This window comes from Tympanuchus pallidicinctus, unplaced genomic scaffold, assembly GCF_026119805.1.
Source record: "Tympanuchus pallidicinctus isolate F22 unplaced genomic scaffold, pur_lepc_1.0 scaffold54, whole genome shotgun sequence".
NCBI lineage: Eukaryota > Metazoa > Chordata > Aves > Galliformes > Phasianidae > Tympanuchus > Tympanuchus pallidicinctus.
This window is the reverse complement of record NW_026294774.1, coordinates 217,143-232,291: the sequence shown is the minus strand read 5'-3', so window position 1 is coordinate 232,291 and position 15,149 is coordinate 217,143. Positions and strand designations below refer to the sequence as shown.

The following is a 15,149-nucleotide window of genomic DNA, read 5'->3' as shown; positions in this document are numbered from 1 at the left end:
TGGCTGAGACAGCAGCAGATCTGTCCAGAGCAAGTTAGCACAGGGCTCTGTGGTAGTTGGATAATTGCTGGTCGTGATGCCAATTGTTTCCCAACTTATGGAGCTCATTCAGTCTTCTCATGACACTGCATTGCACAGCTCCTTGCTTGCTGCTTGTTTTTCCTGCGGAACTGTTTCTCAACTCTGGGGGCTGGATTAGGGATTTTATTTTGCTGTGCTGTTTGGCCTTGGCTTACATCGTGATAAAATGGTCAGCTGACAAACTCAAGTTCTGTGTGCATTCAGCTCTGCAGTCGTTCTTTGGAAGTAATATTGTTGATATTAGTTAATCACACTCTTGGTTTTGTCAGGGAGCCCAGCTATGGAGGAGGTAAGGGAGAACACTTTCCAGCGGTTCCTCAGCCTCCGTTTCACTTCTTTCCCTAAAGCTCAAAAGCTACTAACAATAGCTCCTGAGAATTTTGTCTATTCGTGGGATGTTCAAACCAGAGTGCTCCCATTGCTACGTGTTCTCAACGTGTTTCAGCTTGTTTCAGATTAAACAGTTATTCAAGAATATCACAGAGATATCTGCCCCAAGGCAGTATAGTTCTGCATGGCAGGGGATGTGGGATGGTCTGGGCAGGTACCTGGAGGGGTGGGCACCCCCAGGGGTTTGGAACTTCGTCTCCAGGCAACTGCAGAATCCTCACAAACTGGTAGAATATTTGGGGAAGGTCTGCTATTGCCCAGGTAATCCTAAAGAGGCACAAACCACTGCAGTGTGCCAGGGCCTGGCACACACCTACTGAGCTGTATTCAACACTCTTCAGTATCCTCAAGGGGAAGAGAGCTGGATTTGCTGACAGAGTTGCAGCCTCTCCAATTCCTGGGACAGATCCTGCAGCCGCTCCAATTCTTGCTACAGGTCCTGTGGTTGCTCCACACTTTTTGACAGACCCCACTGTCACTCCTACCCTCACAATGAACCTTGGTGGTCACTCCTGTTACAGCTCCTGTAGCTGTTCCAAGCACTGTGCTAAGAAAAGTAAAAGAATTCCTCCCCAGGGAGGTGCACTGTGCCAGGAGGTACAGCCCTGTGGTCTCTCCAACTCCCAGGACAAGCCCTGTAGTTGCTCCAACCCGTGCAATGAGCCCAGTGGCTGCTCCAAACCCTGCAATGGGACCTGGAGTTTCAAATATATATACATATATATTGGTCCCTATGCAAAAATGTTTGCAACTGCGTATATTATGTATATCATAGAATCATAGAATCATAGACTGGACTGGGATGAAAAGGACCACAATGATCATCTACTTTCATTAGACCAGGCTGCCAAGAGCCACATCCAGCCTGGCCTTGAATGCATCCAGGGAAGGGGCATCCACAACCTCTTTGGGCAAAACGTGAATATATACTACATATATCATAGATGAATAAAAACACGTCAAAATTACTACCCCTTTCTTTTTTTTTCTCTTACTAAATAATATTATCTCAACCCATAGATTTGACTTTGTGGTTTTATTTCAGTTTTGTCTCCTCTTCAACTGGGAAGGGGGCAGGGAGCGAATGACTGCGTGGTGCTGAGCCACCTTCCATGCTCAACCACAGTGCTGCCCTGAGACCATAACAGATCACCTTGGGACTCTGAATCCGAGCCACTGACTCAGTGAAAGCACCAGAAGATCTCAATGTCTTGTCATAGAGCAGCTCCTGAGGTATATTCCTTACAGCAGCTTTGGAAGAGGCCTCCAGTTCTCTGGTCCTGCTCTGATGAGCCCCTCTTGTTATGGTGGTGCCAGCAAGGAGACCAGCTGTGACACAGCAGTTCATATTGCTGACTACTGACTGCAGCCCCGGAGTGCTGCTGTAGAGACAACAGCACTGTTGTGAGACACACAAGACCTTCAGGTCTGCACAAATGCGAGGACATGAGAGCAGTGTGGCAGCGTAAAGAGACCAGCAATGAAAAGAGCGTGTTGTGCTGCTGACTGTGGCTGTACATCCTCCAAATTCAGATGATGTAGGGAGAGAGAACAGTTAAGGAACAGTATTTTTTGCAAGGTGTTTCAGTGTCTTCTAATCTATTTGGGTGATCTGGTTCCACATTTATCAGAGCAGTTGGAATGAAAAAATAGTAAGTGGATGGGAAAGAAGAAGAGGAATAAATTGCAATTTTTTAAATTTTTTTTTTCCAGATTATTGTATCACAGTTACAAAGTCAAAAAATCGAACGTAGATAAAGTAAAAAAAAAAAATACAGTGAATCACGTGAGGATGATGTGCATTTTATCGAAGCTGGGATAGTGCATATTGCAACAGTTTGCTGAGTGCATGCTTGATTTCCTTGTTCCTCATGCTGTAAATAATAGGGTTCAGGGTTGGGGGAACCACTGAGTAGAGAATTGCCACCACCAGATCCAGGAATGAGGAGGAACTGGAGAAGGGCTTCAGGTGGGCAAACACCACAGTGCTGAGAAACAGGGAGACCACAGCCAGGTGAGGGAGGCACGTGGAGAAGGCTTTGTGCCGTCCCTGCTCAGAGGGCATCCTCAGCACAGCCCTGAAGATCTGCACATAGGACACAACAATGAATACAAAGCACCCAAGTAAAACAAGGGCACTAATCACACTAAGCCCAAATTCCCTGAGATAGGATTTTGAGCAGGAGAGCTTGAGGATCTGAGGGATTTCACAGAAGAATTGGTTCAGAGCATTGCCATGGCAGAGAGGCAGAGAAAATGTGTTGGCAGTGTGCAGAAGGGAATAGAGAAGCCCAGTGCCCCAGGCAGCTGCTGCCATGCTGGCACAAGCTCTGCTGTCCATCAAGGTCCCGTAGTGCAGGGGCTTGCAGATGGCAACGTAGCGGTCATAGGACATGATGGTGAGAATGCAATACTCTGCTGAAAATAAAAACAAATAGAAAAATACCTGTGCAGCACATCCTGAGTAGGAAATGGCTCTGTTGTTCCAAAGGGCATTGGCCATGGCTTTGGGGAGAGTGGTGGAGATGCAGCCCAGGTCGAGGAGGGCGAGGTTGAGCAGGAAGAAGTACATGGGGGTGTGCAGGCGGTGGTGGCAGGCTACGGCTGTGCTGATGAGGCCGTTGCCCAGGAGGGCAGCCAGGTAGATGCCCAGCAAGAGCCAGAAGTGCAGGAGCTGCAGCTGCCGCGTGTCTGCCAACGCCAGGAGGAGGAACTGGCTGATGGAGCTGCTGTTGGGCATCTGCTGCCTTTGGGCACAAGAACCTGTTTAAGGAGTACAAAAAGACAGAGATTGCTGTGTGCAAAATGTTCATTCAACCCCAATGATGGGAGCTACATTTCTTGAGGTTGAGTTTGCCTGGAGGGCTTCTGCACTTTTTCTCCCCAGGATGCAGTCTGCTCCCCATTGGGACAGGGAAATGTGGTCATGTAGGGAAAGGTTTTCTTTTCAAAATGTGTCACAGGAAGTAAATTCTTATAGGGAGGTGCTAGTCAGCATCTGTTCACTCAAAACCAAAAATATGTGGTCACAAAAGCAAATTGTGATCGTTTTTCTGCACTTTCTCCTCTCACTCAGTGTGTCCATGGACTATTTGCTGAATTGAGAAATTTGGAGCACTTCTGCTGTACTCAGTATGAATGCCTATGAGACCTGTGAGGCAAAGGGATTCACCTCTGCTTAGTAAAGGGAGAGAAAAGTAGAGAAAGGGGAGCTGGTTGGGCTTGTTTCAAATCGCTCTGAGCTTGCTAGTGTTGAAGATGGAGAATGATTGTACTCCCAAAATATTGTGAAAAGAAGGCAGACACAGCTGAGAGAAAAAGAATCCACTGCCCATCACTGAATATTCTCTATTTCTCAACATACTTCAGCAGTGCCTCATCACCACAGCATTTCTGGGTGTGAGCTTCCTACAAGAAAGGTGTCTGCACTTCAGGATTATCAGTTGATGTGCTCAAACTCGATGAATTATTTACCCTTCTATGGAAGCAGGAGAGAGAAAAGTTGGCCTAAAATCCCTGTAATTGCTATTCTTATAGAAAGGTCTCTGGCAGTGCCCTGTGATGCAGAGTATCTGTGATCCTGCAGCTCCAGGCAGCAGCTGTGGCAGCAGAAGGCCCCTGCCCTGCCCTGCCCTGCCCTGCCCTGCCCTGCCCTGCCCTGCCCTGCCGGGGAGCTCCTTCCCCCCACACGTCTCCCCACAGCGCCCTGGGCAGCTCCCCAGGCAGGCTGAGTGCTGAGCCTGGCAGGCAGCACAGTCCCTGCCCCGGCACACAGCCCCTGGGGCACAGCAGGACCTGCTCTGCAGGACAGCCCTGGGCACCCGGCTGCAGCCATGGCTGCACAGCCTGCAGCCGTCCTGGGACACGCAGCCCTCAGGGCTGTGCTCTGATGCTGGAGAAAGGAAGACCTCAACTAGAGAAGGTCTTTCTCCACAGTAAAGAAACATGAAGTGTCTTCAGCCAGATCTGCAATGGGATTACCCAAATTCAGTGATCCCTTCAGGAAAATGTAGCTGCATTGCCTGTAGCTAAAGACTTACCTTCTCAAAAACTGTGAGAAATGCTCCTCCAGTGAGCTCACCACCAGTTCACACCATACGCATTCTATAAGCTCTCTCCCCTTTCTCTGCTCTCCTGTCACCTGCAGGCTGTGCTGTGTAGAAGAGCTGCTCCTGGGCACAGCTGTCTCTCTGCAGCACTGCCCACTTGTATGAGTTCCCTGAGTCCCAGGAGCCCAGCGCAGATCAGCAGCAGAGAATTTCATTTTCTCTTCCTCACTGCTCTCCCTGGACATGTCCTTGGAAATCTGGAGCTGGCAGCTGCTGACAGACTGGGTCAGCTCTGCAAAGCGAACTTTGAAGTCAGATGAATTAATCACCACTAGACAGACTGATTCCAGAAATATGGTTCATCCTAACAGATCATGCTTGCCTAGAAGAGCTGTGAATGCCTCACCTGGATATCACTGTTCCTGGCCCTTAACGAAAAGGACACACAGACAAGGACAGGGACCCTCTGATTTCTCCCGTGCAGGGCAGTCATTCAGCTGAGGCAATTGGTGCAGGTGTCTCGTCTCCAGATGGAAAAGCCTGGCATTGAAATTAGGTTCAGTTCCCCCACAGACCCACAGGAGATGGTTCTCCTGTTGGTTCAGATCAGATGTGCACAGTCAGTCGCCTGCATGTGTGAGCCCCTGGTCTGCATCCTTTGTTTTCCTTCAGCAGGAAGTGGCTTGCTCGCACACAGGCATTCGGTGATGACCAAGGTGCCTGTGGTTCTCCTAAATGTGTGGCAACAGTGCCTGCAAGCTGTGGTAGACAGCCTCTGAGAGCCACCTCCTTCCTGAGCATCAGCTGGGGGCCAGACATGGAATGGGAGTGTTCTTGGCCATGCTAAATGACATCAGGTATCCCAGTAATGGGCACCTGAGGGTGTCATTTTTCACCTCTCCCCATGGAACATTCAGCTGACCAAATGGATGAGCTCACCAGATGAAGAGTCAGATCTTTCTCTCTTCCCCATCTATTGCATATGCTGGAGCTTAAGGAATTACAGGGCTGTGACAAACCTACATTCTTTCACTGATGATACTTCAGTTTTTTCTGGGCTCTCCTTTGAATGGCAGCTCCCTGGAGTCTCCAGCACACCCCCAGCCAGTTGGCAAATGCAGCTCTGGGCTTTCAGGAAAGTCATGGTGGTGCCAGTGCTTCCTGGACACCTGTGAGCCCCACAGTGTACCTGTGTGTACCTGTGTGCCACCTTCTGAACATCAGTACCATGGTGTAGATACAAGGCCCAGCCAGGCTATATCACATAATGCTTCTGGAATGGGATGCATTCTGAAGTGTCTTTACATTAATGAGAACGAACATAAACTCAGTGAGCTCGAAATCTTTTGCATTTGCAGTCCTGGGGTCTTGTTTGGCTCACAGAGACGTGGTGGGATGGTTCCCACCTCTGAACTGTAGCAAAGGGAATATGGACTCTATGACTGATGGTCAATGAAGAAAAGGATAGGCTGCTGCCCTCTGTGAGAGTGCACTGAGCTCTGCCTTGGGGTGGCAGAAGAGCCAGCTGAGAACTGATGGAAATGGCTCCAAGAGGAGACTGGCAGCATCTGTTCCTTGCTTCCAGATCATGAAAAACAAGCAAAAGGGGACTCAAAAAGACAAACAGGTGCCTCACATTTTCAGGCCCTTGTCCCACTCAGGAACCTGACTCTCTCCAGTACCTACTGCAGGGACAGCCCAGCAGAGCCCACAACATCCAGAAGATATCTGTAGAGCACTGCTGACAGCTTCTTAACCAAGCCATAGAGAAACCAAAGAAGAGAGCTGCTCTGCTGCATCTCATACTCACCAGCAAGGAGGAAGTCATTGGGAATATGAGTATCAAAGATAGCCTGTGCTGCAGTGTCCATGAGATGGTAAAGTTAAGAATTCTGAAGGGAGAGCAAAAGACAGATTCACGACTCTTGGCTCACACAAGCTCTCAACAAGCTCACACCTCTGGACATCAGGAGAGAACACTTTGCATTCTTCAAGTGTCTGTGGGGTACAGTAGAGAAAGAAAGCATATAGGAAGTGGTAACAACAAGTGGTCACCTGGCAGCAGTAGAGACTTTGTTCTGCTGTACCTTCTGAGATGAGTTTAGAAAGCCTGAAACTCAAACGCAGTTGAATCTGCCCAGGCATATCTAAGACAATAAGGACTTGTAGAAAAATATATGCAGCAAAAGGAAAGCTAGGGAGAATGTGGACCAAGTAGTATGAGGCAGAGTACCTGATGTGAAGGGCATGAAGGGCATGAAGGACATGATGAGTCCTGTGCTGCATGTGACCATCTAAAGCAAGCTCCGAGAAACACGAGAAGAGCTCAGTACCACAGTGTGACTCAGACAGTGCAAAGACTGAGAGATATGATGGACAGTTCTTTCTGACGGGAAATTCCAGGGGCACCAGACTCTGTGCAAGACACCAATGGATCTTCTCTCATTTGTGAAGCTGTAAGTTCTGAAAGATGTTCATTAATGCCAATGAAACTGAAACAGTGGTCTGAAGACAAAGATAGAAATCAATAAAAGCATGCTAACACACTTCTCAACTGGAAGTATTCTCATGAGTCCTCTCTTTTTTTTAGGTTGAAAGCACCAGCCTTTGAGGGGATTTGGTGTCTTATTCTGTTTTTATTTTTGCTTTAATACAGTGTTTTGCAGCACTCTGTTTGCAGGACACAGATGCCTTCAGGTACAGGGACACAGACAGTGGTGCCAGTGCCAATGCCCTGTGACCGATGCCCAGCATCCACCGCTGCTCCATCCTGCTGCGTATTTGATGTCCCTCATCCTCCAGGTGTCTCCAGCTCTCCTAAATCAATGACCATGGTTTAGGGCATGTTTTCAGCAGGCCATCTGGACACATGCTCTTCCCACTGCTCTCCAGGTTCATGTATTGGCTGCATTGCTGATCAGCCTTGCAAGAGGCCTCCAGGTCTCTGTTCTGAGCAGCCCCTTGTGTTGTGGTGCTGCTGGCTAGTGTGACCAGCTCTGACACATTGGTGCGCATTGCTGCTCCTGTCTGCAAACACAGGGATGCCAATGTTATATACAACAGGACTGCTGTGAAATCAGATGAGACCCAAGAGATACCAGGAATCTAGAGATACAGTAGGACATCATGGGATTGGAAAGAGAGAAGCACCCAAAAGACCACCTCCTGCCCCTGCCCATTGCCACAGCCCCAGCAAAGCAGCAGCCCTGGCTCAATGGGCACAGATAGCGAGAGCCAACCAGGCAGTGAGGAGCATCTCCCAGGGACAGCAGGGCTGCTGCTCCCTTTGGTATTTGGTCTTCTGGTCCCTGAAATCCCCCTGAACAACGACTTTGCACCACCAGGTCCAGAGGACAAGACAAGACATGGCTGCTGAAACAAATGAATTTCTACTGGCTTGTTTATTGAGTTTATCTACAGAGGAAGCCTGCTTCTGTAGGTACATGAAATGATTGGGACAAAATTACTAATTAGCAAGTAGGAGGCTCATAATAAATATATTTAAATCAAAATTCAAGTTGTAAGAAACAATAACAAGGACAAATATTAACAAAATACTGTCCTAATATTTTCTGATATAGCTGAGGATTATCCCATGTTTTCTCAGCGCATCCTTAAGCTCCTGGTTCCTCATGCTGTAGATGAGGGGGTTCATTACTGGAGGCACCACAGAGTACAGAAATGACACCACCAGGTCCAGGGCCCGGGAGGAGACTGAGGGTGGCTTCAGGTAGGCAAACATCACAGTGCTGACAAAGAGGGAGAGCACAGCCAGGTGAGGGAGGCACGTGGAGAAGGCTTTGTGCCGTCCCTGCTCAGAGGGCATCCTCAGCACGGCCCTGAAGATCTGCACATAGGACACAACAATGAATATAAAACAACCAAAGATTAAACAAAGACTGAAATAAATAATTCCAGTTTCCCTGAGGTAGTCTGGTTCTGAGCAGGAGAGCTTGAGGATCTGGGCCATTTCACAGAAGAACTGATCCACAACATTAATAAGACAGAAAGACATAGAAAATGTACCAGCTGTGTGAAGCAGGGAATAGAGAAGCCCAGTGCCCCAGGCAGCTGCTGCCATGGTGGCACAAGCTCTGCTGTCCATCAAGGTCCCGTAGTGCAGGGGCTTGCAGATGGCAACGTAGCGGTCATAGGACATGATGGTGAGAATGCAATACTCTGCACCAAAGAAGAATAATAAAAAGAAGACCTGAGCAGCACATCCAGCATAGGAGATGTGCCTGGTGTCCCAGAGGGCATTGGCCATGGCTTTGGGGAGAGTGGTGGAGATGCAGCCCAGGTCGAGGAGGGCGAGGTTGAGCAGGAAGAAGTACATGGGGGTGTGCAGGCGGTGGTGGCAGGCTACGGCTGTGCTGATGAGGCCGTTGCCCAGGAGGGCAGCCAGGTAGATGCCCAGCAAGAGCCAGAAGTGCAGGAGCTGCAGCTGCCGCGTGTCTGCCAACGCCAGGAGGAGGAACTCGCTGATGGAGCTGCTGTTGGGCATTTTGTTCTTCCAGGCACCAGGACCTGTTCAAGGAGGAAAAAAATCAAGGACAAGTATTTCTGTGTGGGGAGTGTTCATTCAGCTCCATGAAGTGATTTACATTTCATGAGGTTGAGTTTGCCATGAGGGACTGTGCACTTTTTATCTCAGTGAAGCACACTTGTTCCGGTGGGAACATGGGAACATGGTGATGGTGTGCGGTCAGGCTTTCTTTTCAGAATGTATCAGATAAAGTCACTTCTAATGCAGCAGTGCTGGTTGGCATCTGAACATGAATGCCAAAAATATGTGGGTCAAAACTAGAAGTTCTAGGGATCGCTTTTTCTCAAAAATTCTCATCCTGCTCTCCATGCCTTAGGAGTGCTTGCTGAAGTCTGAACAGCTGTAAGATGTGAGAGGAAAAGGGATTCACTGCTGCTTAGCACAGGGCTGCTTACTAGGTTTCTTTCCAATTGCTCTGAGCTTGCATACTTTGCAGATGTAAGACAATTGCATTCCTATAGAATTCTGAAGTCAGACCCAGCTCAGAAAACAGGAGTGCACAGCCCATCACTGTGCATTCACCCTTTCTCAATGTACTCCAGCACTGACTCATCACCACACATCTTGCAAACGACACCTAACACTGATTTCACCAACCCTATAGCATTTGCATATTGCATGTCTCTGCTTCTTCCCTGTTCTTTGTTCTCCTGACCACGGGAAAAATTTTCATCCTGAAGGTCAGCTCACAGCTCTGAAGAGATTTCCTCTTCTCACATCTCCTCAGGGAGATGTGTCCTCATGATGGCATCTCATGAAGGGAAAGCCAGCTCCTTTCCAGCCTCACAGACTGCGTTGCCCACAGCCCCAGGCAGTCGCTCTCAGCCCCTGTGCACTGCAGAGGGTGCTGGACACGTGCCTGGGGAGCTGCTGCTCTGCTCTGCTGGAGCTCTGCCTGCACAGGAGGTGGATCATGCAGCAAATCCCATGGTCATGAGGGCAGATGTGTTTCTAGGTGGGATCTTGCTCAGAGGAAGGTCTTTTATCTACTGAAGGGGGTAATCCCCTGATCATATCTCTGTGGTCTGCAGATTTTCATCCTGGGGGCTGTTTTCCTCTCATTTCCCTGACTGAGCATACAGACACCAGCCCAAATGCTCTGCATTCCTATTTTGAATTCGAGAACTTCCAGGGTTTGTTGAAAGAATATAAATATGTTAAAGGAAAGTAGAGAGGTAAAATGCACTTCAGGGTTCTCTCTTGATGTGCCGTCAGGGCTGTGCTCTGACGCTGCAGCAGGGAAGCCCTCAGCTGGAACAGCTCTTATTCCAGGATAAAGAAGCACAGAGTGTATGCGGCCTGATCTGCAACCAGATGTGCCAGATTTGGTGACCCCTGTTGGAAAAGTGTTTGCATTACCTACAGTGAGAGACTTACCGTGTCCGTGGCTGAAAGCAATGCTCCTGCAGTGAAGTCGCAGCCTGCTCACATCCCTCACATCCTGTAATCCCTCTCTCCTTTCTCTTCTATCTCTATGCCACCTGCAGAATGTGCCCCTGGCACTGATGCACAGCACATGGGAGCTGCTCCTAGTCAGAGCTGTCTCCCTGCAGCCCTGCCCACTTGTAGGAGCTCCCTGTGTCCCAGGAGCCCAGAACAGCCCAGCAGCAGAGGATGTCATTTCTATCTTCCCCACTGATCTCTTCTGAGATGTCCCTGGGTCTCCATGGCCAACAGCTTCTGAAAGACAACAGCATCATGATTGTTCTTTGAAATCTGCTGAATTAACCACCAAAGTTCCAGTGAACCTTGAATAATTCCAGACATATGGTTAGTCCTACCAGAGAGTGTTTGCTGTAGCAAATGGGACACATAGGCAAGGACAGGGAGGGCTGGACTTCCCCTAGCAGTGATCCAGCTGAGACAGTTCAGGCATTTCATCCCTAGTTGGAAACCCTATGGCTGAAATGGGATTCAGCTCCCCACAGAGGCACAGGAGTGATGGGATCCTGATGTTGTCAGCCCTTGTTCCCATTTAGTACTTTTTTTGCAGTAACATCTGCTGCAGGGACAGCAGAGCAGGGCATGCACCATCCAGAAGATCCCTGGAGAGCACAGCTGGCAGCTTCTGGACCAAGCCATGGAGGAAGCAAAGAGGAGAGGTGCTCTGGTGCATCTCATAATCACCAGCAAGGAAGGGCTGGTGGGGAATGTGAAGATCAAAGAGAACCTGGGCTGCAGTGGCCATGGGATTGTGGAGCTGAGGAGTGGAGTACAGAGGACAAAGTCACACCTTTGGGCTTCAGGAGAGCACACCTTGACTTCTTCAAGTGTCTGCGGTGTGCAGTACAGAAAGAAAGCATATAGGAAGTGTAAACAAGAAGTGGTCAGCTGGGAGCAATGCAGAGAGGTGTCCTAGTGTGCCTGCTGAGTTGTGTTTAAGAAGGCCAAAGCTCAAACCCAGCTGAGTCTGCCCAAGCATATCAAAGATGGTAAAGGCTTGTAGAAATACACACACAGCACAAGGAATGCTAGGGTCAGTGTAGGTACCTAACATGAAGGACATGTAGGGCATGAAGCATCCTGTGCTGTGTGTGACCATCTAAAAAGGTCTGAGGGAAAAAGAGCTCAGTACCAGAGTGTGACTCAGTCATTGCAATGACTGAGAGACTGCAGTTCTGAGCAAAGAAATTCTGAGGGTACCGGGCTCCATGCAAGACACAAATTGATCTTATTTTAATTATGAAGAATGTGAAAGATGTTCATTAATGCCAATAAAATTGAAACCATGGTTTGAAGACAAAGATAGAAATCAATGAAAATATGCTAACACACTTCTCAATTTGAACTATTCTCATGAGTCCTCTCTCTTTTTAGGTTGAAAACACCAGTCCGTGAGGAGACTTTGTCTTTATTTACATTTTTATTTCTTCTTAAATGCAATGTTTTCCAGTACTCTGTTTTCAGGACACAGATGCCTTCAGGTACAGGAACAGACAGTGGTGCCAGTGCCAATGCCCTGTGACCAATGCCCAGCGTCCACCGCTGCTCCACCCTGCTGCGTATTTGATGTCCCTCATCCTCCAGGTGTCTCCAGCTCTCCTAAATCAATGACCGTGGTTCAGGCCATGTTTTCAGCAGGCCATCTGGACACATGCTCTTCCCACTGCTCTCCAGATTTCCCCATCCCTCGCTCTTTCTTCACTCCGATATCTCCCAACTATCTGCCTGATTTGTGACCTTTAGGAAGATTACTGGAATTTGCTCCATCTCTACAAAATCTGATGGACTCTTTGATCTGCCCCTTAACTGTGATTATGTTTATCCATTCCTATCTCTGCCTAACTCATTTTTTGTACAAATACGCTCCGTGAAAGACAAGCCTCATTAGATGCATCTTGGACAAGGCATGCAGTTGATCACTGTGTTTTACTGTCCATTCAAATGCATCACATTTCCTTCAGTTTGTTGGCCAAAAAAAAAAAAAAGAGCAATCTTTCATTGCCCATGTGCAGCTGATTCTCTGAGGAAAGCTGGGGGAAGTTGGTGCAAAGGGTGTTTAAAACTGAGCAGATGACTGCAGAGGGGAAGAGTGATGGTAGGAAAACTAATGCAAGTCCCATGGGGTCAATGGGAGTAGAAATGAGGTGGGGATGTTGAGGAGTAATTTTGTGCACACAGTGACTGAGAAAAGTTCATAAGGGAACATCCTGGATCAATATCAGCTGCCAAGTGCTGATTAAAATCCTTGCTTAAACACAACTATATATAAATAGCAAATGAATGTCGGTTGGATTCCTCCTCATTAAGGTCACTCCAGACACCTCTCCAGTTTGCTGTAGAAGTTCTCAACACATAAAAAAAAGACAGGAAGGCACAAGGCACAGGAGGCTTCTGTGGGTTGTAATGGGCCCCAGGGGGCATTTGCTGCTCAGTCCATCAACCTCCAGTGCAGAGAGAAGAGAAGATTGCACAAAGTGCTCAAGGAGACAAAGTCAGAAGGAACAGTGAAGTTTCTTGGAGTATTAATAGGCCCCTCTGAGGGCCATTCACAAGCAAGCTTCCCCAGGGACTTGTTAGAGCAGATAATTGGAAGCCATGATTGCAGGCAGACCAAGGCAGTGTGATGGTGGCTGTGATGCTGAGAAAAGCCTCCTTTGTCTTGTGAAGCAGAAAGGCCAAGCCCTGATCCCCAGAGCCTTGGCGGGGAGATCCTGTCCCTCATGCTGGCTCAGGGCCCTTCCTGAAAGAGAAGGGGACAGCAGCTCCCAGACTCTGCATGGGATGCAAGGATGCCGTGAGGCCCAAGTCCCATGTGGGCAGTGTGTCTCATCCCAGGATGTGGGATGTGAGAAGGGACCACTCTGAACAAGCAGTCAATCCCAATGAAACTTTGAACTTCAGATCTCTCAGGGCCGAGGTGAAGGCACCACTTCCTCACTGGGAAGTTTGGCTCTGACGATGCCACGTGTGATACTAACCCACATGCAGAGCTCCTTTCACATCCTGCACTTTTTCCACAATAAACCCATGCAGCACTACAGGCTTGGGGATGAGTGGCTGGATGACTGTGAAGAGGAAAGGGACCTGGGGGTGTTGGTTGATGCTTGGCTGAATGTGAGCAGACAGCATGCCCAGGTGGCTGTTAGGGAAAACGGCATCCTGGCCTGCATTAGAAATAGTGTGGCCAGCAGGAGCTGGGAGGACATCATCCCTCTGTACTCAGCACTGGTGAGGTCACACCTCAAGTACTGTGTTCAGTTTTGGGCCCCTCACTACAAGAAAGACCCTGAAACTTGTCCAGAGAAGGGCAACAAAGCTGGTGAGGGGTCTGGAGCACAGGTCTTATGAGGAGTAGCTGAGAGAGCTGGGATTGTTCAGACTGGAGAAGAGGAGGCTCAGGGGAGACCTCCTTGCACTCTCCCACATCCTAAAGGCAGGCTGTGATGAGGAGGGGTTTGGCTCTTCTGCCAGGCAACAAACAGGACCCGAGGAAGTGGCCACAAGTTGTACCAGAGGAGCTTTAGCTTAGACATAAGGAAGAACTTGTTCTCTCAGAGAGTGGTCAGGCACTGCAATGGCTGCTCAGGAGGTTGCGGAGGCTCCGTCCCTGGCAGCGTTCAACAGATGTCAGGATGAGGAGCTGTGAGATCTGGTTTAGTGCTTGTGGTAGTAATGATGATGGGAGGACGGTTGGACTCGATGATCTTACAGGACATTTCTGACCATGCAATGTTATGATTCTGTGATTCTATGATTCTAATCTGTATTGATGCACCATCACTGCACTGCTGCCTGCTGTGACAGAACAGTGGATCTGCCATCACTCTGCTCCTTCCCACTGTGACAGCACAGTGACCCTGACATTATGATGTTCCTTCCCACTGTCACAGAACAACAACTGCAACCCCACTGTGCTCATATCAGCTGTGACAGCACAGTGGAGCTGAAATCACTGAGTTTGTCTCTCCTTTACAGTGCAGTGACTCTGACATCACTGTAATACTGACCACTGCCACAACTCAGTAATTCTGACATCACTGCTCTCCGCATTTCTGATACACCACTGTGGCATTGCTGAACTCCTATCCACTGTGACAGCACAGTGACTTCAACATCACTGTGCTTGTACCTGCTATCATAGAATCCTGGCATATCCCGCAATGGAAGGGACCCATAAGGATCATTAAGTCCAACTTTTGGCTCCACACATCTGCCCTAAAAGCAGACCATATGACTGAGTGTGTTGCCTTGTCACGGAGTTATCTAGAGCAATCTGTGCCCCTGACAGAGGGCAGCAGGCCTGCAGTCCTACTGGTCAAAAATTAAAGTATGAATGATAATAACAATAACAACAACAATAATAATAACAAATCAGCGGCAACAATCTAAGGAGGAAACATAATTTTACTAAATATGGTATTGGAATGCAAGATAAAAGATAACACAATATTATAAACTAAAATTGAAATTTAGGGTAATAAATCATATAAAATGAGAGAGCGAGCGTCTGAAACCAAAAGCCTTGCTTTGAACTGGAGTCGCACGGCTGGGGAGCGAAGCCACACACTGCAGGGCAGCGAGCAAGGGAGAGATCCTGGGACTTCCTGCCATGACTGATCTTCCCCTCTGAACTCAGAGTC

General features: G+C 48.5%; 3 protein-coding genes and 1 pseudogene across 3 annotated transcripts in view; 1 reads left to right on the top strand and 3 right to left on the bottom strand.

Moving 5' to 3' along the window:
- Nucleotides 1-15,149, top strand: part of LOC128091903 (olfactory receptor 14J1-like) — a 335,467-nt gene that overhangs the window by 276,327 nt on the left and 43,991 nt on the right. The window lies entirely within an intron of this gene.
- Nucleotides 1-15,149, bottom strand: part of LOC128091882 (olfactory receptor 14J1-like) — a 148,651-nt pseudogene that overhangs the window by 117,474 nt on the left and 16,028 nt on the right.
- Nucleotides 2,276-3,245, bottom strand: LOC128091899 (olfactory receptor 14J1-like). The gene has a single exon (XM_052705305.1). It carries the CDS (start codon nt 3,209-3,211, stop codon nt 2,276-2,278), a length of 936 nt encoding a protein of 311 aa, XP_052561265.1. The 5' UTR covers nt 3,212-3,245.
- LOC128091884 (olfactory receptor 14A16-like) overlaps nt 7,905-15,149 on the bottom strand; it is a 57,329-nt gene continuing 50,084 nt past the window's right edge. Inside the window, exon 2 of the mRNA XM_052705291.1 lies at nt 7,905-9,183. Coding sequence (XP_052561251.1) covers nt 8,083-9,024 — 942 coding nt within the window. The 5' untranslated portion in view covers nt 9,025-9,183 and the 3' untranslated portion in view covers nt 7,905-8,082. The remainder of the gene's footprint in view (nt 9,184-15,149) is intronic.